General features: G+C 51.5%; 1 protein-coding gene across 9 annotated transcripts in view; it reads left to right on the top strand.

Annotated features, from left to right (window-relative positions):
• Positions 1-25,325, top strand: part of PICALM (phosphatidylinositol binding clathrin assembly protein) — a 141,266-nt gene that overhangs the window by 42,798 nt on the left and 73,143 nt on the right. For 3 of the 9 annotated variants that reach the window (XM_075337548.1, XM_075337549.1, XM_075337544.1), the window contains exons 4-14: positions 3,413-3,515; positions 4,285-4,378; positions 5,072-5,183; positions 5,904-6,010; positions 6,696-6,737; positions 7,943-8,028; positions 10,716-10,839; positions 11,018-11,154; positions 12,884-12,984; positions 22,678-22,824; positions 23,134-23,214. In XM_075337548.1, the coding sequence (XP_075193663.1) occupies positions 3,413-3,515; positions 4,285-4,378; positions 5,072-5,183; positions 5,904-6,010; positions 6,696-6,737; positions 7,943-8,028; positions 10,716-10,839; positions 11,018-11,154; positions 12,884-12,984; positions 22,678-22,824; positions 23,134-23,214 (1,134 nt within the window). The remainder of the gene's footprint in view (positions 1-3,412; positions 3,516-4,284; positions 4,379-5,071; positions 5,184-5,903; positions 6,011-6,695; positions 6,738-7,942; positions 8,029-10,715; positions 10,840-11,017; positions 11,155-12,883; positions 12,985-22,677; positions 22,825-23,133; positions 23,215-25,325) is intronic. The other 6 variants (XM_075337552.1, XM_075337547.1, XM_075337551.1 and 3 more) reach the window with 4 other exon arrangements.

Genomic DNA, 25,325 nt, shown 5'->3' with positions numbered 1-25,325 from the left:
TATGGCTGTCACAGGTCAAAGACCGTTGGGTGAGGGACATTCTGTCTCACGGGTACAGGATAGAGTTCAGCTCTCGTCCTCCAACTCGTTTTTTCAGAACTTCCCCACCGCCCGACCGAGCCGATGCTCTGCTGCAGGCGGTGGCCGCTCTAAAGGCGGAAGGAGTGGTGACTTCCGTTCCTCTTCAGGAACAAGGTCACGGTTTTTACTCCAATCTGTTTGTGGTGCCAAAGAAGGACGGGTCCTTTCGGCCCGTCCTGGATCTAATGTTGCTCAACAAACATGTAAAAACCAGGAGGTTCCGGATGGATTCTCTACGCTCCGTCATAGCCTCAATGTCTCAAGGAGATTTCCTAGCATCAATAGACATCAAAGATGCTTATCTCCACGTGCCGATTGCGCCAGAGCATCAGCGTTTTCTACGCTTCGTTATAGAAAGCGAACACCTGCAGTTCGTAGCGTTACCTTTCGGGCTGGCAACAGCCCCTCGGGTCTTCACCAAGGTCATGGCAGCAGTAGTAGCTGTCCTGCACTCGCAGGGTCACTCCGTGATCCCGTATTTGGACGATCTACTTATAAAGGCACCCTCTCAAGAGGCATGCCAACACAGTCTGAACGTGGCACTGAAGACTCTCCAGAGTTTCGGGTGGATTATCAACTTTTCAAAGTTAAATCTAACCCCGACCCAATCACTAACATATCTTGGCATGGAGTTTCATACTCTCTCAGCGATAGTGAAGCTTCCACTGGACAAGCAGTGCTCTCTGCAGACAGGGGTGAAATCTCTCCTGCAGAGCCAGTCCCACTCCTTGAGGCGCCTCATGCATTTCCTAGGGAAGATGGTGGCAGCAATGGAAGCAGTCCCTTTCGCGCAGTTTCATCTGCGGCCTCTACAATGGGACATTCTCCGCCAATGGGACGGGAAGTCGACGTCCCTCGACAGGGATGTCTCCCTCTCTCAGGCAGCCAAGGACTCTCTCCGATGGTGGTCTTCCCACCTCATTGTCAAAAGGAAAGTCGTTCCTACCCCCATCCTGGGCGGTGGTCGCGACAGATGCGAGCCTATCAGGGTGGGGAGCAGTGTTTCTTCACCACAGGGCTCAGGGTACGTGGACTCAGAGAGAGTCCACCCTTCAGATCAATGTTCTGGAAATCAGAGCAGTCTATCTTGCTCTGCGAGCCTTCCAACAGTGGCTGGAAGGCAAGCAGATCCGGATTCAGTCGGACAATTCCACAGCGGTGGCGTACATCAACCACCAAGGAGGGACACGCAGTCGGCAAGCCTTTCAGGAAGTCCGGCGGATTCTGACGTGGGTGGAAAACACAGCATCCACCATATCCGCAGTTCACATCCCAGGCGTGGAAAACTGGAAAGCAGACTTTCTCAGTCGCCAGGGCATGGACGCAGGGGAATGGTCCCTTCACCCGGACGTGTTTCAGGAGATCTGTCGCCACTGGGGGATGCCGGACGTCGACCTGATGGCGTCACGGCACAACAACAAGGTCCCGGTTTTCTTGGCACGGTCTCACGATCACCGAGCTCTGGCGGCAGACGCCTTAGTTCAGGATTGGTCGCAGTTCCGACTACCTTATGTGTTCCCACCTCTGGCATTGTTGCCCAGAGTGCTCCGCAAAATCAGGTCCGACTGCCGTCGCGCCATTCTCGTCGCTCCAGACTGGCCAAGGAGGTCGTGGTACCCGGATCTGTGGCATCTCACGGTAGGCCAACCGTGGGCGCTACCGGGCCGTCCAGACTGGCTGTCTCAAGGGCCATTTTTCCATCTGAATTCTGCGGCCCTGAACCTGACTGTGTGGCCATTGAGTCCTGGATCCTAGGGACCTCAGGTTTATCTCATGATGTTGTTGCCACCATGAGACAGGCTAGGAAACCTTCCTCCGCCAAGATCTACCACAGAACGTGGAAGATATTCTTATCTTGGTGCTCTGCTCAGGGAGTTTCTCCCTGGCCATTTGCATTGCCTATTTTTCTTTCCTTCCTGCAATTGGGTTGGAAAAAGGTTTGTCGCTTAGCTCCCTTAAAGGACAAGTCTCTGCGCTATCCGTATTCTTTCAGAAGCGCCTGACGCGACTTACTAAGGTACGCACGTTCCTGCAAGGGGTTCGTCATATCGTTCCCCCTTACAAGCGGCCATTGGAACCCTGGGATCTGAACAAGGTTCTAATTGCTCTCCAGAAGCCGCCTTTCGAGCCTATGAAGGAGATTTCCTTTTCTCGGCTTTCACAGAAAGTGGCTTTTCTGGTGGCGGTCACGTCTCTTCGGAGAGTGTCAGAGCTGGCGGCGTTATCTTGCAAATCTCCCTTCCTGGTGTTTCACCAAGACAAGGTAGTACTGCGTCCAATTCCAGAGTTTTCTTCCCAAGGTGGTATCTTCCTTTCATCTCAATCAGGAGATCGCTTTACCATCTTTGTGTCCGCATCCAGTTCACCAATTTGAAAAGGGTTTGCATCTGTTGGACCTGGTGAGAGCACTCAGGATCTACATTTCCCGCACGGCGCCTCTGCGCCGTTCAGATGCACTCCTTATCCTGGTCGCTGGTCAGCATAAAGGGTCGCAAGCTTCCAAATCCACCCTTGCGCGGTGGATCAAGGAACCAATTCTTCACGCCTACCGTTCTGCTGGGCTTCCGATTCCTTCTGGACTGAAGGCCCATTCTACCAGAGCCGTGGGTGCGTCCTGGGCATTACGGCATCAGGCTACGGCTCAGCAGGTGTGCCAGGCGGCTACCTGGTCGAGTCTGCACACTTTTACCAAGCATTATCAGGTGCATACCTACGCTTCGGCGGATGCCAGCCTAGGTAGACAAGTCCTTCAGGTGGCGGTGGCCCACCTGTAAGAAAAGGGCTGCCTGACAGCCCGATCACGAGGTATTCTTTTACCCACCCAGGGACTGCTTTTGGACGTCCCAATTGTCTGGGTCTCCCAATTAGGAGCGAAAAAGAAGGGAATTTTGTTTACTTACCGTAAATTCCTTTTCTTCTAGCTCCAATTGGGAGACCCAGCACCCGCCCTGTTTTTTCTTAGGGTATTTGTTTTTCGGGTGCACATGTTGTTCATGTTGATAAGTTAAGTTCTCCGATATTGTTTATCGGATTGAATTTGTTTTGAAACAGTTATTGGCTTTCCTCCTTCTTGCTTTTGCACTAAAACTGAGGGACCCGTGCTCCCACGGGGGGTGTATATGCAGAAGGGGAGGGGCCTTACACTTTTAAGTGTAGTACTTTGTGCGGCCTCCGGAGGCAGTAGCTATACACCCAATTGTCTGGGTCTCCCAATTGGAGCTAGAAGAAAAGGAATTTACGGTAAGTAAACAAAATTCCCTTCTTTTCTTGTTTTTCTGTGTATGAGGTTATACTTTGTAAGTCAATGCTGTTTATAACTTATTGTGTCTAGGTTATGACATGTCTACATTTATACGACGTTACAGCCGCTACCTGAATGAGAAGGCTGTGTCCTACAGACAGGTGGCTTTTGACTTCACCAAAGTAAAAAGAGGGTAAGCCATGCCAGGGATATATGTGTGCATGTGGTGTAATCTGTGCTGTTGTATTGTGGGTATAGGGCATGCATGGGGTGTATGGGAGGTATAAGCCATGCAGGGGGCATATGGGGGGGTATAAGCCATGCAGGGGGCGTATGGGGGGGTAGAAGCCATGTAGGTGGCGTATGGGAGGGGTATAAGCCATGCAGGGGGCGTATGGGGGGGTAGAAGCCATGTAGGTGGCGTATGGGAGGGGTATAAGCCATGCAGGGGGCGTATGGGGGGGTGTTATAAGCCATGCAGGGGGTATATGGGGGGTATAAGCCTTGCAGGGGGTGTATGGGGGGGTATAAGCCTTGCAGGGGGTGTATGGGGGGGTATAAGCCATGCAGGGGGTATATTGGGGGTATAAGCCTTGCAGGGGGTGTATGGGGGGGTATAAGCCATGCAGGGGGTATATTGGGGGTATAAGCCTTGCAGGGGGTGTATGGGGGGGTATAAGCAATGCAGGGGGCGTATGGGGGGTGGTGTAAGCCTTGCAGGGGGGTCTATGGGTGGGTATAAGCCATGCAGGGGGGTCTATGGGTGGGTATAAGCCATGCAGGGGCTGTGTGAGTGTGTAATGCATAACAGCACCCCTCAGCCTTATATTTGGGGTGTCTGGTTCTCTCCTAACACTTGACAGTACATGAGTTCATGTAATGCTACAATGGCTATTCTAAGCCATGAGAGCGTCTTCTCCGCTGCCTTATCACGTATTCATGCAGGATCCTTGTGTTTCCAGGGCTGATGGCGTTATGAGAACAATGAACACTGAGAAATTATTAAAAACCATGCCCATCATACAGAACCAAATGGACGCCCTGCTGGATTTCAATGTAAGTTGGTTGTCCCAGTGTCCTGTGCCGCAGCCGGTAACATCTGCCCTGGGACGTGCGTGGTGCGGGGCCTTCGCTGCTGTTTTTGTGATATAATCCACAGCCTTGTGTGGGGATCGCTGCTCCCTGTCCGGTCCTGTTCGGGTGGGGGATGATGGCTCCTTCATCATTTACATGTTGCTTGATATTTCACTAAATCACCATCACGGGGTGCTAGGAATCACCCCTGCGGCCTGAGCCGGATGCTTTTCCAATCCTTAAATATGTTACTATCCAACCCCGATCAGCTGATCACCAGAAGTATCACAGCGCCGTACACTGTTTAGTGGCTGTGAGTGGTACTGCAGCTCTCTCCCATACATATCCATTCGGAGCTGACCATTTCGGGAGTGCCCTCGGTCTACCGATCTGTGAGGGTGCTGGGACTCCGATCCACACACCTCTTATATTAATGGCCTATTTAAAGGGCAGATCATTATTTTTCTTAAACTCACATGCTCGCCCCATGAGTTGAGATCCATGTCTCCAGCATCTGTAATGAGCATCTTCCAGCCGCTAATGTCCAATCCCCCGGCTCGTTACTCTATATTTATCCCCGGCTAATTGTGTCGCAGTATATATACTGTATATTGCTCAGCTAGAATAAAGGCCTTTTCTGATCTGTTGCTTTTTGCCTCCCCTCTGCAACCCCAGGTAAATGCCAACGAGCTGACAAATGGAGTCATTAATGCTGCGTTCATGCTGCTCTTCAAAGACGCCATCAGACTGTTCGCAGCCTACAACGAAGGGATCATTAATCTTCTAGGTAAATATCTGCGTTCTGCCTTATCTAGCAACCTCTGGATTTGCATTTGTTTCTTATTTTACATAATTGGAGGGTCCGACACTTTCTCCAGCGAATCATTGCAATCAATGACACAAGAGACATTCACTATAGACCGGTCTTGTAAAACATTAAGCAGCGGATGTGACGGCTGATCATGGGGCCAATGGTTTTTGTGATACTAGGCTTTTTTTTTCCCATTTAGGACACCTCTTTCAATTTGTCAAATTAAAACTTTTTATTTTTAAATGCAGAATTAGTGATCGAGAGATCACAACTGAAACCCATAGGAATAACCATTCTATTATGTTGCTTAAAGGGTTGTCTGCTACTGGACTGTTCCTACCTAATAGCTCAGTGCTGAAACAGTATACTTACCTATCACACCAGTGGCATTCCTCATATGTCGGAACTTTTCCCTTTGGCAATTGCATAACATTGTCAAATGGCTGCAACATTCACTATTCCAGCAGAGCATAGTGTACACACACAACTAATCTCCTGTATTATACTCCAGAGCTGCACTCACTATTCTGCTGGTGCAGTCACTGTGTACATTACATTACTGATCCTGTACTGATCCTGAGTTACCTCCTGTATTATACTCCAGAGCTGCACTCACTACTCTGCTGGTGCAGCCACTGTGTACATATATTACTGATCTTGTGTGTAAATTTTGGAATATATCGGTTTCCCTTTTAGAAAAATATTTTGACATGAAAAAGAACCAGTGTAAGGACGGACTGGACATTTATAAGAAGTTTCTCACTAGAATGACTAGAATCTCCGAGTTCTTAAAAGTAGCAGAGGTAAGTGCGGATCTGCTCCGGAAAGGATCTTGATGTATAAATACATTGCGTGTTTTTTTAGCTACCAATAATGTGTGTACAGCGTGGGCATGAAAACACTCCAGCGGTCACGGCTGGCCATCTCCCATTTTCAGCGCTGGTCCGGGACCCCTCCTGCACTGTGAGCGCAGCTCTGGCTTCCTGTCTCATGTATACACAAACTGTTTCTTATTTTCTTATAGTAAACTTATCATGGACTATTGGAAAAATGACTGTAATGCACACAGAAGGTTGTCTATCACATCAGGTCGTCTGAACGTTCAGGGGCAGTTTTCTGCACCACTAGAGGGAGCTGTGTGACTATACTGTACATAGACTGTACTGTGAGCTCCCCCTAGTGGTGGCTGCTGGCAGATGACATTTTTGTATTGTAGTCCATCTTTGCAGGCGATTTTAAACTCTGTCCCCTAAAAATAAGCTACCCGTAGAGGTTAATTGGCAGAGAAGTCATTTGGAATTTATATAGGTTTTGAAGGCATTCATTTACAGTAGAGGTGCTATTCATTACATTTCAGCAACACTATAGATGTCATGGGGACTGTGGGGGGTTTGGTGCTGTTTTTTCCCTTCTGTCTTCCTCCTCTGTATGTTATGGAAACTGAACAGGATGACTTTAATTTTTCATTTTTTTTTCTCCTTTTTATAGCAAGTCGGGATTGACAGGGGAGATATACCCGATCTGTCTCAGGTAAGGGAAGCTATTTTGACATGTAAACTGCAGAGTATATGACACTGTGTGAGGGGGGCAGGAATGTCTCTGCCTCAGTCAGTGGTCAGTTATTTCCCCCAACTCCCCCACGTACATGCGCACTTCACTTAGCCGAGCATACGTATACGGTAGCAAGGGGAAAATAAGCTACAAGAACCCCTTGAGGACAATGGATTGGACATGTTGAAATCCAGCATGCCCAATCCTTCCTTGGCAATATCCATTCATGTATGGCTGGTGTACACACCACATGTCTGGAGTTGGATCAGGAGCAGTCTGTGTTCGTCATTTAAAAAGTTAGAAACCAGGCAGTTCTTGTTGTGACCGTCTCCTGGAGATTCGGGGGAACTCCACAGTGACGGCCGCGCTGGCTGGGGTTTTCCGTACCTCATTGTCTCATACGTGAACTCTCCACCTCTGATATGTGTAATTCTGTGGGTTATTGGGAATGGCACGGGCGGTGTGCAGCCACGTTCATGGGAGAATGAACTAGTCCAGATCACCCAGCAGCGCACGCACTGGTTACTGCAATCCGCTCCCATCACGGCCAGAGGAATGTGTCCGGGGAATTTTTATCATCGTGGCATTTAGTGCACACTCTCTAAGGAATGTCCCAGGTTTCCTCCATCCAGATGTCTGGTCTCCAGCTGCAGAGATCTCCCCGAGCCGCAGCCGCCGGCTCCCCGCACACGTCACTGGCTCTCCCCATAAATCCTGGGCCTATAATCAACGGCTGAAGCAGGCAGCAGTATCATGTGCTGATGAGCAGTCTCTAGGCTCGGTTATGGAGGCTGCCTTCATTGCAACTGTCGTTTCATTAAAGGGGTCAGCTGCCAGAAGGGGAAGGAGACTGATTCTGTCCATAAATTCTTATTGGGAAGCTGGAAAGATGAAGACTTTTCAATATGGCTTCATCATGTCTCAACTGAAATTTAACTCTTAGGTTTCAGACAAGCCGCTACCAAAAATGACTTCAGCTCTGAGCGGAAACCATGGATGACTTTCTTGTTTGCTATGGGCTGAGTTTTCCTATTTAGCTGCCGCCATTAGAATCTGTTGCAGAATATCTATGCCAGCCGCCTCCACCAGCGCGGTTTGTTATAATAATGCTGAATAAATGTGCGGTTGGCTGTGGACGTCTCGCTGCCGGATGTTCTTCTGACTTGGACGTTTTATCTTCACAGGCTCCAAGCAGTCTCCTCGATGCCCTGGAACAACACTTAGCCTCGCTGGAAGGGAAGAAAATCAAAGATTCAACGGCAGCGAGCAGGTAGAGAGCGGCCTGTGGGCATAATCCCGACTAGCCCATGCTTCACGTGTGATTTCTCCGGACGGTCACTGCCCCGCCGCTGGTTTCTTGTCCTCACATGCAGTAATTGAGAACCAAAGATAATGCAGATCTGAGCGGCACTACGTGATCACTATTATTACCCCTATCAAAAGTTATTGGGCACTGACAACGTGGTGCTACCACTTCTAACAATATGTACTAAACCGGTCTGTATCTTAGGCTGGTTTCACACTACGTTTATTTAACATCCGTCCATAACGTTTTTTTAGCGGAAAAACGGATCCAGTGCAAATGCGTTTTCACTTCAATGCATTTGCAATGGACTCGCGTTAACATGCGTTCACCTGCGTTTGCGTGCGTTATAGTGATTATCCAGCGACTTGCAGTTTTTTAACATCTTTCAAAAACGCTACTTGTAGCGTTTTTGAGCTGCGTCCAAATACTGCATGTCACCGGATCCTGACTAAACAGCAGGTGAACGCTGGCGTGCTGATAAACAGGATCCTGCTTGCTCTACTGAGCATGCACAGAACCAGTCTCGCGTGATCTGTCTCTCTCTCCTCCTCCCTCCCCCTCTCTCTCTATCCTGTCTTTCCCCCTTCCTCCCCTCCCTCTCTCTCCCACCTGAGAGCTGCGGACACTCGTAACCAAGGTAAATATCGGGTAACCACTTCTCTTAGTTACCCGATGTTTACGTTGGTTACGTGTGCAGGCAGCCCTGCTCCTAGCAGCTGCAGACACTCGTAACCAAGATAAATATCGGGTATCCAATCCCGATGTTTACCTTGGTTACGAGCGTCTGCAGCTGTCAGAAGCCGGCTCCCAGTCTAGTTCCCCTCACTCCCGATCACATGACTCCAATGCCCGCCCCTAAACATCCAGTGACAGGATCCTGCAAAATAACAGATGCGTTTGCATGCGTTTTTTGCTGTAAAAGCAGGATCCGCTTTTGCAGCAAAAAAACGTTCCTGACGCATGTTAAATAAACGTAGTGTGAAACCAGCCTTAGCTGCTGCAGAACCTCAATAATATATACCACACATGCTGCTGAATCCCAGAATAAGTACCTTGCCCTAATAATACACACGTCAACTGCTGCAGAGTCCCATAATATACACATTGGCTGTCATAGGACATATCCATAGGCTCCTCCTTGCCGGGCCCGCCCCTGGGCTCCTCCTTGCCGGGCCCGCCCCTGGGCTCCTCCTTGCCGGGCCCGCCCCTGGGCTCCTCCTTGCCGGGCCCGCCCCTGGGCTCCTCCTTGCCGGGCCCGCCCCTGGGCTCCTCCTTGCCGGGCCCGCCCCTGGGCTCCTCCTTGCCGGGCCCGCCCCTGGGCTCCTCCTTGCCGGGCCCGCCCCTGGGCTCCTCCTTGCCGGGCCCGCCCCTGGGCTCCTCCTTGCCGGGCCCGCCCCTGGGCTCCTCCTTGCCGGGCCCGCCCCTGGGCTCCTCCTTGCCGGGCCCGCCCCTGGGCTCCTCCTTGCCGGGCCCGCCCCTGGGCTCCTCCTTGCCGGGCCCGCCCCTGGGCTCCTCCTTGCCGGGCCCGCCCCTGGGCTCCTCCTTGCCGGGCCCGCCCCTGGGCTCCTCCTTGCCGGGCCCGCCCCTGGGCTCCTCCTTGCCGGGCCCGCCCCTGGGCTCCTCCTTGCCGGGCCCGCCCCTGGGCTCCTCCTTGCCGGGCCCGCCCCTGGGCTCCTCCTTGCCGGGCCCGCCCCTGGGCTCCTCCTTGCCGGGCCCGCCCCTGGGCTCCTCCTTGCCGGGCCCGCCCCTGGGCTCCTCCTTGCCGGGCCCGCCCCTGGGCTCCTCCTTGCCGGGCCCGCCCCTGGGCTCCTCCTTGCCGGGCCCGCCCCTGGGCTCCTCCTTGCCGGGCCCGCCCCTGGGCTCCTCCTTGCCGGGCCCGCCCCTGGGCTCCTCCTTGCCGGGCCCGCCCCTGGGCTCCTCCTTGCCGGGCCCGCCCCTGGGCTCCTCCTTGCCGGGCCCGCCCCTGGGCTCCTCCTTGCCGGGCCCGCCCCTGGGCTCCTCCTTGCCGGGCCCGCCCCTGGGCTCCTCCTTGCCGGGCCCGCCCCTGGGCTCCTCCTTGCCGGGCCCGCCCCTGGGCTCCTCCTTGCCTGGCCCGCCCCTGGGCTCCTCCTTGCCTGGCCCGCCCCTGGGCTCCTCCTTGCCTGGCCCGCCCCTGGGCTCCTCCTTGCCTGGCCCGCCCCTGGGCCCCACCTCGCCGGGCCCGCCCCTGGGCTCCTCCTTGCCTGGCCCGCCCCTGGGCTCCTCCTTGCCTGGCCCGCCCCTGGGCTCCTCCTTGCCTGGCCCGCCCCTGGGCCCCACCTCGCCGGGCCCGCCCCTGGGCCCCACCTCGCCGGGCCCGCCCCTCGGCCCCACCTCGCCGGGCCCGCCCCTGGGCCCCACCTTACAGTCCTGGAAATGTTTAGCACTTGGGTGTCTGTGTAAGGATGAGGCGCCATTAAATCTGGATGTTTTCTGTGTGTATCTGTGAGCCGTACTTGTGCTCTCCTTTGTGTACAGGGCGCGTCTGCTGCCATTTGTTTTAATCTACCGGATTAGTGCGGGTATTGATTCTCCAGGACGGAGATCACATTAACTGTTTACCGCCCTTGTATCACTCCAGGATTTTCACTGTCTGTTCCCTATTAAGAAATGATCCGTCTCCTTTCTCGCAGGGCAACGACTCTTTCCAACGCGGTTTCCTCACTCGCAAGCACAGGTCTGTCTCTCACCAGGGTGGACGAAAGGGAAAAGCAGGCGGCTCTGGAGGAGGAGCAGGCCCGGTTAAAAGCATTAAAGGTAATGTACCCCTCTGTGCAAGAGACACCCCTCGTCATCTCTTGTTGCCCCTCGTCATCTGCAGGATCTCATCTCTTGTTGCCCCTCGTCATCTGCAGGATCTAATCTATTGTTGCTATTTTTTTTTTTATTCTTGAGCCCATTTCCCCTTTATGACTTACTTTTCGATTTTCTCAAGGAACAGCGTCTTAAGGAGCTCTCCAAAAAGCCTCACAACGCTTCCACCACCGCCTCCTCCCCCGTCTCGTCATCGGCCGGCAGTATTAACACGACGGCTGCCATCGACCTCTTCTCAACACCCACTTCATTAAACAGGTGTGTGCTCATATTCGGTTTCTTACTCCCCGTTTTTTTAAGTTTTGCATGGTTTTATATGATCTCATCTTAAAGGGGTGTTCCGATTACGGTCCTCTATGGCACGAGGACCTTTGCACGGCCATGGAATACTGATGTAAACGTCACACCAGGGTCCTGTCCTGCGACTCTTTCTGCTAGGCAAGATGCGATCAATACTTTAACATTTCAGTCACACAAGCCTTGTTACTTACGAGTGTTGTGCATCATTTATGTGACCTTTGTATCTTTCGCTCATCCATAATTTGCCTGTTGACTTCCTCTTCTTGCTAAAGTTCACTGATAAAGAGCGATATATAAAGGATTACACTCTCCAGTACAACAAATGCAACATGCTTACTCGGGAGCAGGTGGGCACACATATACAGTCATGGCCGAAAGTGTTTTCATCCTTGAAATTGTTCCAGAAAATGAAGTATTTCTCCCAGAAATATATTGCAATCACACGTTTTGTTATATACATATTTATTTCCTTTGTGTTTTTATTGGAAGAACAGACACAAAAAAAAAAAGAGAAATTGGACACAAAATCCCCAAAAATGGGCCGGACAAAATTGTTGACGCTTTTGTAAAATTGTTTCAAGCATGTGATGCTCGTTTCAACTCACCTGTGGCAAGTAACAGGTGTGGGCAATATGAAAATCACACCTGAAACCAGATAAAAAGGGGAGAAGTTGATTGATCTTTGCATTGTGTGCCACATTAAGCATGGAGAACAGAAAGAGAAGAGCTGAGGACTTGAGAACCAAAATAGTTGAAAAATATCAACAATGTCAAGGTTACATGTCCATCTTAAGAGATCTTGATGTTCCTTTGTCCATGGTGCGCAACATAATCAAGAAGATTACAACCCATGGCACTGTAGCTGATCTCACTGGATGTGGACGGCAGAAAAAAAATTGGTGAGAGGTTGTAACGCACAATAGTCCGGATGGTGGATAAGCCCCAATCAACTTCCAAAGAAATTCAAGCTGTCCTGCAGGCTAAAGGGCATCAGTGTCGGCGCAAACTATCCAGCCACATGTGAATGAAGTGAAACGCTGTGGAGGAGACCCAGTATGACCCAACTGATGACAGAGATTTAAAATGCTAGACTGCAGTTTGACAAGATGTACATGAGTAACCCAAATCCTTCTGGGAAAGCGTCGTGTGGAAAGATGAGACAAAGATAGAGCTTTTTGGTAAAGAACATCATTCTACTATTTACCGAAAATGCAATGAGGCCTACAAAGAAAAGAGCACAGCACCTACAGTCTCACATGGTGGAAGTCAGATGTTCTGGGGTTGTTTTGCTGCCTCTGAAGATTACCAGAGGATTTTGGGTGGCAATGTAGTGTGAGCGAGCTGGGGTTGCATCCTAGATCAGGGGTCTTCCAGCAGGACACTGACCCCAAACACTTCAAGAGACCCCAGAAATGGATGGAAAAAAAGTGCTGGAGAGTTCTGAAGTGGCCACAATGAGTCAGTGTGTGTGTATGTACGTACGTACATACATACGTGTGTATACACACACAAACGCACCCCCCCGTACGTACACGTCTCCTCAGTGACTTTGGTTGTGGGGTTCATTACCGGTAAGTGATGATCTGATGATGCAGACGCCCGTGCCTCTCCGCCGCTGTAGACGATATATATGTGGGCTGCGTCTAATGGCACAGACATAACCGTTGCTTGTACTTTTTCCTCTCAGCAGTTCCAAGCTGCCAAATGACTTGCTTGACATGCAGCCAAGTTTCCAGCCAGCTGTTCATCCGCTGAGCACCGTGCCACCAGTAGCAAATACGTGGGGAGGTAAGGAGCGCGCCGGGGTGTTATCCTAAGCCTGTCAGGTTTAGCGAAATCATGACGTGCCCCCGGGCATCAGGTCGGCTTTTCTGCATCTTATAGCACAAATTCACTGTATAATTTGGGTGGGAAGTGCGGAGGATATTGTAACACGCTGGTAACACTCGTTTTGCACTTTACATTACTGCTAATGGGAAGCACATGAGTATGGTGGATTTTAAAGGGGTATTCCTCTTCCTCCTCTTCCTCCTTCCCCTCTTCCCTTCTTCTTCTTCTTCCTCTTCCCTTCTTCTTCTTCCTCTTCCCTTCTTCTTCTTCCTCTTTCCTTCTTCTTCTTCCTCTTTCCTTCTTCTTCTTCCTCTTCCCTTCTTCTTCTTCCTCTTCCCTTCTTCTTCTTCTTCCTCTTCCCTTCTTCTTCTTCTTCTTCCTCTTCCCTTCTTCTTCTTCCTCTTCCCTTCTTCTTCTTCCTCTTTCCTTCTTCTTCTTCCTCTTTCCTTCTTCTTCTTCCTCTTCCCTTCTTCTTCTTCCTCTTCCCTTCTTCTTCCTCTTCCCTTCTTCTTCCTCTTCCCTTCTTCTTCCTCTTCCCTTCTTCTTCCTCTTCCCTTCTTCTTCCCCTCCTCTTCCCTTCCTCCTCCTCCTCCTCTTCCCTTCTTCCTCCTCCTCCTCTTCCCTTCTTCCTCCTCCTCCTCTTCCCTTCTTCCTCCTCCTCCTCTTCCCTTCTTCCTCCTCCTCCTCTTCCCTTCTTCCTCCTCATCCTCTTCCCTTCTTCCTCCTCCTCCTCTTCCCTTCTTCCTCCTCCTCCTCTTCCCTTCTTCCTCCTCCTCCTCTTCCCTTCTTCCTCCTCCTCCTCTTCCCTTCTTCTTCCTCCTCCTCCTCTTCCCTTCTTCCTCCTCCTCCTCTTCCCTTCTTCCTCTTCCCCCTCTTCCCTTCTTCCTCTTCCCCCTCTTCCCTTCTTCCTCTTCCCCCTTCCCTTCTTCCTCTTCCCCCTTCCCTTCTTCCTCTTCCCCCTTCCCTTCTTCCTCTTCCCCCTTCCCTTCTTCCTCTTCCCCCTTCCCTTCTTCCTCTTCCCCCTTCCCTTCTTCCTCTTCCCCCTTCCCTTCTTCCTCTTCCCCCTTCCCTTCTTCCCCTTCCCTTCTTCCTCTTCCCCTTCCCTTCTTCCTCTTCCCCTTCCCTTCTTCCTCTTCCCTTCTTCCTCTTCCCCTTCCCTTCTTCCTCTTCCCCTTCCCTTCTTCCTCTTCCCTTCCTCTTCCCCTTCCCTTCTTCCTCTTCCCTTCCTCTTCCCCTTCCCTTCTTCCTCTTCCCCTTCCCTTCTTCCTCTTCCCCTTCCCTTCTTCCTCTTCCCCTTCCCTTCTTCCTCTTCCCCTTCCCTTCTTCCTCTTCCCCTTCCCTTCTTCCTCTTCCCCTTCCCCCTTCCTCTTCCCTCTTCCCTTCTTCCTCTTCCCCTTCCCTTCCTCTTCCCTCTTCCCTTCTTCCTCTTCCCCTTCCCCTTCCCTTCTTCCTCTTCCCCCTTCCTCCTCTTCCTCTTCCCCCTTCCTCCTCTTCCTCTTCCCCCTTCCCTTCTTCCTCTTCCCCCTTCCTCCTCTTCCTCTTCCCCCTTCCCTTCTTCCTCTTCCCCCTTCCCTTCTTCCTCTTCCCCCTTCCCTTCTTCCTCTTCCCCCTTCCCTTCTTCCTCTTCCCCCTTCCCTTCTTCCTCTTCCCCCTTCCCTTCTTCCTCTTCCTCCTCTTCCTCCTTTTCCCCTTCCCTTCTTCCTCTTCCTCCTCTTCCTCCTTTTCCCCTTCCCTTCTTCCTCTTCCTCCTCTTCCCCTTCCCTTCCTCATCTTCCTCCTTTTCCCTTCTTCTTCCTCTTCCCCCTCCCCTTCTTCTTCCTCTCTTTTGCTGTGTGTGATCGGCGGATATCGTGCATTAGGAAAGTACCAGTGCACAATAGCGGCTGACCACCACCAGACCCCCCCAGTCGCCTCTCAATAGGGATGAGATGGTTTTGTTGTTGCTCAAAATTAAGGAAAAATGGACTAAAATTGCAAAGGTTAAAACTTTGAACCTCTTCTGACTTTTAACCCCTTCACCCCTGGGCGTTTTTTTTTTTTTTTCTCCCCTTCTTCAGCCGGACCTTTTTATTTTTCTGTCAATATTGCCATGAGGGCTTTTTTGTACTTTAACCCCTTCACGACCAGCCAATTTTTCGCTTTAGTTTTTTTTCACCATTCTTCCGAAAGACGTAATTTTTTTTTTTATTTCTTTGTCGCTCCTAATTGGGAGACCCAGACAATTGGGTGTATAGCTATTGCCTCCGGAGGCCACACAAAGTATTACACTTAAAAGTGTAAGGCCCCTCCCCTTCTGGCTATACACCCCCCGTGGGATCACGGGCTGATCAGTTTTCAAGCTTTGTGCGAAGGAGGTCAGACATGCACGCATAGCTCCACTGTTTAGTCAGCAGCAGCTGCTGACTATGTCGGATGGAAGAAAAGAGGGCCCATACTAGGCCCCCAGCATGCTCCCTTCTCACCCCACTTTGTGTCGGCGGTGTTTGTTAAGGTTGAGGTACCCATTGCGGGTACGGAGGCTGGAGCCCACATGCTGCTTCCTTCCCCATCCCCCTTGGGGCTCTGGGTGAAGTGGGATTTTACCGGTCTCCAGGCACTGAGGCCGTGCTCCATCCACAGCTCCTGTGAATCGGCTGGACATGGAGCGGAGTTTCTTCAGGGACATGGCCCTGCTACGTTGAGGTACTCGGTGTCCCCGTGTGGACCGCGCGCAGACACACGGCAGCACTGCTGGGTCTGTTAGTGCGCCAGCGGCGCTGCCCGCATTAGTGCCATCGCACACCACAGCGTAGCTGGGTGTGTTAGAGTATTGGGGGACTACCGCGCTAACCGCCGCTGCCATTTTTATTCAGGCGCGGCTGGGACTTGTGGTGCGCCGGGGACTTCCGCGCCGACCAGGGCTTATATGCCGGCCGCGCTTATCACTCGAGTCCCCGGCTTGTGCGGCCTAGTCTCACTTCGTTACCGCCCACAGGCCTGCCAGTCAGGGTGGGGGCGTGACGCTGCACAGCACGGCAGCGCTGAGAGCTGGGGTATGTTTTGCATACTCCACCTCTCTCACTGTCTGCACTGTGAAACCGGATTCCCGCACTTTCTCAGGCACGCCCACGGCCTCCTCCTCTACACAGGACGCCGGCAGCCATTCATGTCAGTTTTTTTTTCTGTAGCAAGAAAACAGACAAGTTTGGGAGGACCCTGGCAGGGATTCGGATAGTCACATAACCGCTGTGAGCAGGCGTTATGCAGCACCTGTAGTGCTGACTCCACTAGTGCCGAAGTGCACATATATATATATGCTTATACGCCATACTTTGCATCGCACTTTTGTATATACCCTCCTTGATTTGTTCGGAGGAGATTACAGCATATTGTCGGTGTAAAACAGGGGTGCAGAAGCACATGTTTTCTATGCAGCCTGTACAGCATGTACGGCTATACGGCTGGCAAGTTACATAGACCCCCATTGTATTCAACTCAGCCGGAGTCTCTGATAATGGTCCAGGTGACGGGGACGGAGTCTGCAGTATTTACTGACAGATTTTCTGAGACTATGGCTATGATACTAGAAGCCTGGCAGTCCAGACACGTCTCTCAGACCATGGGCACTGTTGAATCATCGCTCCCTGGTCCCCCTCAGTTGGAACAACTGCGAGCTCCGGGAGTGCCACGGGCACCCCAGAGTGACGGCTCTGACACGGACGACAGTCCCAGACGGCCTAAGCGAGCTCACTATGAGCGGCCATCGACTTCATCACACTGGAGGATCCCAGCAGGGGGACTCTCGGTGTGATGAGGCGGAAGTAGCTGCTCAGAATCCTGACCCTGAGACCGCTCTCAATCTCGATATACCTGATAGTGACGCCATAGTGAATGATCTTATAGCGTCCATCAATAAAATGTTGGATATTTCTCCCCCAGCTCCTCCAGTGGAGGAGTCAGCTTCACAGCAGGAGAAATTCCATTTCAGGTATTCCAAGCGTAAACTTTTCTGGACCACTCTGACTTTAGAGAGGCAGTCCAGAAACACCACGCTTATCCAGATAAGTGCTTCTCCAAAGGACCCGGTGTCCCAAGGGGCACCCTCCAATCTCCAGGCTTGCGGCTAGATCCATAGTTGCAGTGCAAGATGGAGCTGCTCTTAAAGATGCCACTGACAGACGGATGGATCTCTGGTCGGAATCCATCTAGGAGACTACGACACGCCGTTGGCTCCAGCCTTCGCAGCCGTAGGGGCACTCCAAGCTATTTCAGCTTGTCTTACACAGATTGACACGGTCACACGTACATCTGTTCCACAGGTGGCATCCTTAACCTCTCAAATGTCTGCATTTGCGTCTTACGCGATTAATGCTGTACTAGACTCTACAAGCCGTACGGTAGTGGCGTCCGCTAACTCCGCGTTTTTACGTAGAGCTTGGTCGTTAAGTGAATGGAAGGCAGATTCTGCTTCCAAAAAAGTGCTTAACCAATTTGCCTTTTTCTGGTAACCGACTGTTTGGTGAGCGTTTGGATGAAATCTTTAAACAGTAAGGATTCATCCTTACCTCAGCCCAGACAACACAAACCCCAACAGTGGAACAGACAGTCGGGGTTTCGGTCCTTTCGAGGTTCGGGCAGGTCCCAATTCTCCTCGTCCAAAAGGACTCAAAGGGATCAGAGGAGCTCAGATTCTTGGCGGGCTCAGTCACGCCCAAAACAGACAGCCGGAAGACCCGCTTCCAAGGCGGCTTCCTCATGACTTTCTGCCTCCTCTCTCCCCATCCTCGGTCGGTGGCAGGCTCTCCCGCTTTGGCGACTTTGGGCTGCCACAGGTCAAAGACCGTTGGGTGAGAGACATTCTGTCTCACGGATACAGGATAGAGTTCAGTCTCGTCCTCCAACTCGATTCTTCAGAACTTCGCCACCTCCCGACCGAGCCGATTCTCTTCCGCAAGCGGTGTGCACGCTAAAGGCAGAAGGAGTGGTGACCTCCGTTCCTCTTCAGGAGCAAGGTCACGGTTTTTACTCCAATCTATTGGTGGTGCCAAAAAAGGACGGGTCTTTCTGTCCCGTTCTGGACCTAAACCTGCTCAACAAGCACGTGATAACCAGGCGGTTCCGGATAGAATCCCTCCGCTCCGTTGTCGCCTCAATGTCTCATAGCTTCATCAGACATCAAGGACGCTTATCCCCACGTGCTGATTGATCCAGAGCATCAGCGTTTCTACGCTTCGTTATAGGAGACGTACACCTTCAGTTCGTAGCTCTACCTTCCGGCTGGCAACAGCCCCAAGGGTCTTCGCCAAGGTCATGGCAGCAGTAGTAGCAGTCCTGCACTATCAAGGTCACTCCGTGATCCCGTTTTTGGGCGATCTACTTGTCAAGGCACCCTCTCAAGAGGCATGCCACCACGCCCTGAACGTTGTGCTGGAGACGCTCCAGAGTTTCGGGTAGATCATCAACTTTCCAAAGTCAGATCCGACCCCGACCCAATCGCTAACATATCTACGCATGGAGTTTCATACTCTCTCAGCGATAGTGAAGCTTCCGCTAGACAAACAGCGTTCACTACAGTCAGGGTTGCAATCTCTCCTTTAATGCCAGTCGCACACATTGAGACGCCTCATGCACTTCCCATGTAAGATGATAGCAAACATGGAGGCAGTCCCGTTCGCGCAGTTTCATCTGCGTCCACTACAATGGGACATTCTCCGCCAATGGGACGGGAAGTCGACGTCCTTCGACAGAGACGTCTCCATTTCTCAGGCGGCCAAGGAATCTCTACAGTGGTGGCTTCCCCCACCTCATGGTCAAAAGAAAGGTCCTTCCTACCCTCATCCTGGGCGGTAGTTACGACAGACGCGAGTCTATCAGGGTGGGGAGCAGTTTTTCTCCACCACAGGGCTCAAGGTACGTGGACTCAGCAAGAGTCCACCCTTCAGATCAATGTTCTGGAAATCAGAGCAGTGTATCTTGCCCTACAAGACTTCCAGCAGTGGCTGGAAAGCTAGCAGATCCGAATTCAGTCGGACAACTCCACAGCGGTGGCATACATCAACCACCAGGAAGAACACGCAGCCGGCAAGCCTTCCAGCAAGTCCGGCGGATTCTTACGTGGGAGGAAGACACGGCATCCACCATATCCGCAGTTCACATCCCAGGCGTGGGAAGCTGGGAAGCAGACTTCCTCAGTCGCCAGGGTATGGACGCAGAGGAATGGTCTCTTCACCCGGACGGGTCTCTGGAGATCTATCGCAGCTGAGGGATGCCGGACGTCGACCTAATGGCGTCAAGGCACAACAACAAGGTGCCGGCCTCAGGGCACGGTCCTACGATCATCGACCTCTGGCGACGGACGCCTTGGTTCAAATTGGTCGCAGTACCGGCTACCTTGTGTGTTCCCATTGCTGGCATTGTTGTCCAGAGGGCTGCGCAAGATCAAGTCCGACTGCCGTCTCGCCATCCTCGTCGTTCCAGATTGGCCGAGGAGGTCGGGGTACCCGGACTCACGGTAGGCCAACCGTGGGCACTACCAGACCGATCAGACTTCCGGTCTCAAGGGCCATTTTTCCATCTGAATTCTCCGGCCCTGAGCCTAACGGGGTGGCCATTGAGTCCTGGATCCTAGAGTCTTCAGGATTATCTCAGAAAGTGGTTGCCACCATGAGACAGGCTAGAAAACCAACGTCCGCCAAGGTCTACCACAGGACGTCGAAGATTTTCTTCTCTTGGTGCTCTGCTCAGGGAGTTTCTCCCTAGCCATTTGAAGCGCCTATTTTCTTTCCTTCCTGCAATCTGGGTTGGAAAAAAGGTTTGTCGCTCAGCTCCCTTAAAGGACAAGTCTCAGCGCTATCTGTATTGGTTCAGAAACGCCTAGCACAGCTTCCTCAGGTGCGCACGTTCCTGCAGAGGGTTTGTCATATCGTTCCCCCTTACAAGCGGCCGTTGGAGCCCTGGGATCTGAACAAGGTTCTAGTTGCTCTCCAGAAGCCGCCTTTCGGACCTATGAGGGATGTTTCCCTTCTCGTCTTTCACAGAAAGTGGCCTTTCTAGTATCGGTCACGTCTCTTCGGAGAGTGTCCGAGCTAGCAGCGCTGTCATGCAAATCTCCTTCCTGGTCGTTCACCAGGACAAGGTAGTTCGGCGTCCACTTCTGGAATTTCTCCCTAAGGTGGTATCCCACTTTCATCTCAATCAAGATATCACCTTACCTTCTTGGTGTCCTCATCCAGTCCATCAATTTGAAAAATGCATCTATTGGATCTGGCGAGAGCACTCAGGATCTACTTTTCCCGCACGGCGCCCCTGCGCCGCTCGGATGCACTCTTGGTCTTTGTCGCTGGTCAGCGTAAAAGGTCGCAAGCTTCCAAATCCACCCTGACTCGGTGGATCAAGGAACCAATTCTTGAAACCTACCGTTCTGCTGGGCTCCCGGTTCCCTCAGGGCTGAAGGCCCATTCTACCAGAGCCGTGGGTGCGTCCTGGGCATTACGGCACCAGGATACGGCTCAGCAGGTGTGCCAGGCACCTACCTGGTCAAGTTTACACATTTTTACCAGGCATTATCAGGTGCATACCTACGCTTCGGCAGAAGCCAGCCTAGGTAGACAAGTCCTCCAAGCGCCGATTGCCCGCCTGTAGGAAAGGGCTGTTTGACGGCCCTATCACGAGGTAGTCTTTTACCCACCCAGGGACTGCTTTTGGACGTCCCAATTGTCTGGGTCTCCCAATTAGGAGCGACAAAGAAGAAGGGAATTTTGTTACTTACCGTAAATTCCTTTTCTTCTAGCTCCAATTGGGAGACCCAGCACCCGCCCTGTTTTTATTAGGGTTTTTTTGGGGTTTTCGGGTACACATGTTGTTCATGTGGAATGGTTTCAGTTCTCCGATGTTTCTTCGGATTGATTTGGTTTTTAAACCAGTTATTGGCTTTCCTCCTTCTTGCTTTTGCACTAAAACTGATCAGCCCGTGATCCCACGGGGGGTGTATAGCCAGAAGGGGAGGGGCCTTACACTTTTAAGTGTAGTACTTTGTGTGGCCTCCGGAGGCAATAGCTATACACCCAATTGTCTGGGTCTCCCAATTGGAGCTAGAAGAAAAGGAATTTACGGTAAGTAACAAAATTCCCTTCTTTTCAGTCAATATGGTCATGAGGGCTCGTTTTTTGCAAAACAAGCTGTACTTTTAAATTAAACAATCAGTTTTACCATATAGTGTACTGGAAAACGGCAAAAAAAATTCCAAGTGCAGAAAAATGGCAGAAAAAGTGCGATAGCACTATTGTTTTTGAGGTATTTTATTCACTGGGTTCACTATATGGCAAAACTAACGTTTCGGTGTGATGCGTCAGGTCGGTACGAGTTCGTAGACACCAAGCATGTATAGGTTTACTCTTATCTGAGGAGTTAAAAAAAAAAAAAATTCAGAAGTTTTCCCAAAAACAGTGGCGCACTTTTTGCGCCGTTTTCCGCAACCAGTAGCTTTCTCATTTTTTGGGATCTGGGACTCGGTGATGACTTATTTTTTGCGTCTCAAGCTGACATTTTTAACGGTACTATTTTTGTGCAGATGCTACGTTTTGATCGCCTGTTATTGCATTTTGCGCAAAATTTGCGACAACCTTTTTTGGTGTTTTTAGTGTTTGGAATTTTTTTTGCTGCTAATTCTTTTTACCGATCAGTTTGATATATTTTGATTGGGTATTTCTGAACGCGGCGATACCAAATGTGTGGGGGGTTTTTTATTATTATTTTAACCCTTTAATTTTCAATGACGGGGGGATTTCAACTAATTAGGTTTTTAATTTGTACATTTTGTTACTTTTTTTTATTTTTTTATTTTACTAGTTTCCCTAGGGGTCTACAAAGATCAGCAGTCTGATTGCTGATTCATTTCTGTAGATCAGAGCTGCACAGCTCAGACCAGGAGAAATGCTCGTCTTCTGTTATAGCTGCTGCTCTGTCGGCTCTAACAGGAAGTGAGTCATGCTAGCTACATGAGGCATCACAAGACCCTGTGCTACCATGGCAACCATCGGATCCCCATGATCTCGTCACAGGGCCTCCGATGGCAGCGGGTAAGTGCGTGTTACCCACTGAGGGCATTTAAATCGAGCTGTCACATTTTGACAGCATGACTCAAGGGATTAATAGGCGCAGGTGGATCGTGGATTCACCTGCGCCTGCGAGGCACACATGTCTGCTGTACAAATCAGCAGAGATGTGAGGGGATCGCCGTGGGCTCATCGCAGCAGCAGGTGGTGATCACCCCGATTTAGGACATACCGGTAAGGGGTTAAAGATGTGTCCCAACTCTGCACGTTGCCTCCTTCCTAAGTAATCGCTTTGGGTCCTTTTGATCTTGAGTGAGGGTCTCTGTTGTAAATGGGGGCTTTGGTTAAGGATGGACAATACCCCCCTCCATTTATTGTCTACGGGACTCATCTGTCAGGTCCAAACACAATGAAGGGAGGGGGCGCACTTGCTCCACCACAGCTCCGGACCCCAGGACAATCCTGATGACCTTTTCCGCTGGGATTTGTGGTGCACGTCGGGGTCTCCTTGAAGTGTCATAGACTTTCTCTCTTACTAACACTGTTTTTCCTCCTTTCTTCTAACCTTCTGTTCTCTCTGCTTCTTCTAACCTCTCTCGTCTGTGTCTGGGCCGCGCAGATCCTTTCACTTCCGAAGCTGCCGACGAGTCCATCCCAAACCTTAACCCTTTCCTCAGTAAACCTAACGATGGGGCCCATCTACCCATTAAAACCACTGATCCGGCCAGTTTCACTGCTAAGACTCCTAACCATGACATATTTATTGGTAAAGTACCCTCAAGTCTTTATCCATTACCCCCTGGTTATGTCTGTGGTGAACCCCTAGATTGTTTTTCCTAATTTTGGACAAACCCTTTCAGGCTAGGAAGTTATAGAACTTTTCATTGCTCATATCTGGGTTCACTTTACGTAAAATACCGAAACCCCTGTGCGTTTCCCCCCATGACATCGGCCAGTACGTAGCTTCTCACTGCCGCCCGAGTGTATGACGACATGTCCATGTTCCTATTTTTGCACTATTGCCGAAACGCTCGTCGTGTATACAGGCCTATTAACTTTGTTCTCTCGTTGACAGATTCTTTCTGCGGCCCTCAGGTCTATCCTAATGCTTCCCATTTCCATACTGAACCCTCCACAGTAGCTGGCCTATATGGAGGTAGGTAACCAGAGAGAAGGAGCTCAAAAACGGAAACACTGGCAGAAGGGAAAGGAGCTCTCCACTACATTGAGATTGACTAATCCGGATTGGTGGGGGTCCGGAGCCAAACACCTCCACCGGTCAGCTGTAACCAGGTATTGGAGAAGCCAGATGTAATGATTAAACAGCTTTGTTTGCCGGGTACTGGAGATCAGCGGTTAATCAATATCCGTGTAGTGGAGACTACTGTAAAAGATGGCGCCAATCAATATTCACAGCAGGAGGATAACTGGGGTCTATCATGGACCTTTACGCCTTAATTTTTTATATATATAATTTTCAATAGATTTGTATGTTTCTAAAAACTTTTATTTCTTTGTCGCTCCTTATTGGGAGACCCAGACAATTGGGTGTATAGCTATGCCTCCGGAGGCCACACAAAGTATTACACTAAAAGTGTAAAGCCCCTCCCCTTCAGCCTATACACCCCCCGTGCTGCCACGGGCTCGTCAGTTTTTATGCTTTGTGCGAAGGAGGTCAGACATGCACGCATAGCTCCACAGCTTAGTCAGCAGCAGCTGCTGACTGTCGGATGGAAGAAAAGAGGGCCCATAACGGGGCCCCCAGCATGCTCCCTTCTCACCCCACTCTTGTCGGCGGTGTTGTTAAGGTTGAGGTATCCATTGCGGGTACGGAGGCTGGAGCCCACATGCTGATTTCCTTCCCCATCCCTCAATTAGGGCTCTGGGTGAAGTGGGATCCTTTCGGTCTCCAGGCACAGGAGACCGTGCTCCATCCACAGCTCCTGAGGACTCTGCTGGATAGGAGCCGAGTATCGTTCAGGGTCATGGCCCTGCCACTTTGAGGTACTCTGTGTCCCCGTGGGGACCGCGCACAGCAACACTCCAGCATTGCTGGGTGTGCTAGTGCACCGGGGACAGCAGCGCTGACTGCGTTTGTGCCATTACATACTTCAGCGTCGCTGAGTGTGTTCGTGTAGGGGGACTGCCGCGCTGACCGCCGCTGCCATGGTTATCACTGCGGCGCGGCTGGGACTGTTAGTGCGCCGGGGACTTCCGCGCCGACCGCGCTTATACGGCGGCCGCGCTTATAACTTGAGTCCCCGGCTTTTGCGGCCTAGTCTCGTTTTCTTCCCGCCCCCAGCCCTGCTAGTCAGGGGAAGGGCGGGACGCTGTACAGGACGGCAGCACTGAGGGCTGGAGCATGCTTTGCATACTCCACCCCCCTCACTCTGCACAGTGGGGCACCAGTTCCCGCACTTTTCTGGGTCACGCCCACGGCTCCCTCCTCTCCTCAGGACGCTGGCAGCCATTCCTCTCAGCTCTGCTAACGCTGGAGAGGAGAGACAAGCTCAGGGAGACCCAGGCAGGATTTCTGGTGCCCACACAACCGCATTGCGCGGGCGGTAAGCAGCACCTAGGTGCTGGCCCCACTAGTGCAGAAGTGTACTTATAGATTATATGATTATAGGCTATACTTTACACTGTATGGTGCACTGTTGATTTTTGTCTATATACCCTCCTGTATTGCTCAGAGAAGACAACAGCATGGCACCCACAAATAGCAAGGGTGCCAAAGCACAGACTTACTATGCTGCCTGTGCAGCATGTACGGCTATACTGCCGGCAGGTTCCACTGACCCTCATTGTGTGCAATGCTCGGCCCCTGTGGCATTTTCTCAGCCGGAGCCTCTGCTAAGGGTGGCCCAGGGAGAACCACCTGTTAACACTGTCCAGGTGACAGGGACGGAGTTTGCAGTTTTTACTGAAAGACTTTCTGAGACTATGGCTAAGTTATTAGAAGCCTTGCAGTCCAGGCCGGCATCTCAAGCCAGGGGCACTGTGGAATCATTGCCCCCTGGTCCCCCTCAGTTGGAACAGCAATGTCCTCCCGGGGTGTCTCATGGATCCCAGGGTGAGGTCTCGGACACGGACCGCAGCCCCAGATCGATTAAGCGAGCTCGCTATGATATCCCCTCGACATCATCACAATGTTCAGGGTCTCAACGAGAGAACTCTCTGTATGATGAAGCGGAGGTAGCTGATCAGGATTCTGATCCTGAAGCCGCTCTCAACCTTGATACTCCTGATGGTGACGCCATAGTGAAT

This window comes from Anomaloglossus baeobatrachus, chromosome 2, assembly GCF_048569485.1.
Source record: "Anomaloglossus baeobatrachus isolate aAnoBae1 chromosome 2, aAnoBae1.hap1, whole genome shotgun sequence".
In the NCBI taxonomy this organism is placed as follows: domain Eukaryota; kingdom Metazoa; phylum Chordata; class Amphibia; order Anura; family Aromobatidae; genus Anomaloglossus; species Anomaloglossus baeobatrachus.
The sequence above is the reverse complement of the archived record's forward strand: the minus strand, read 5'-3'. Positions and strand labels throughout refer to the sequence as shown.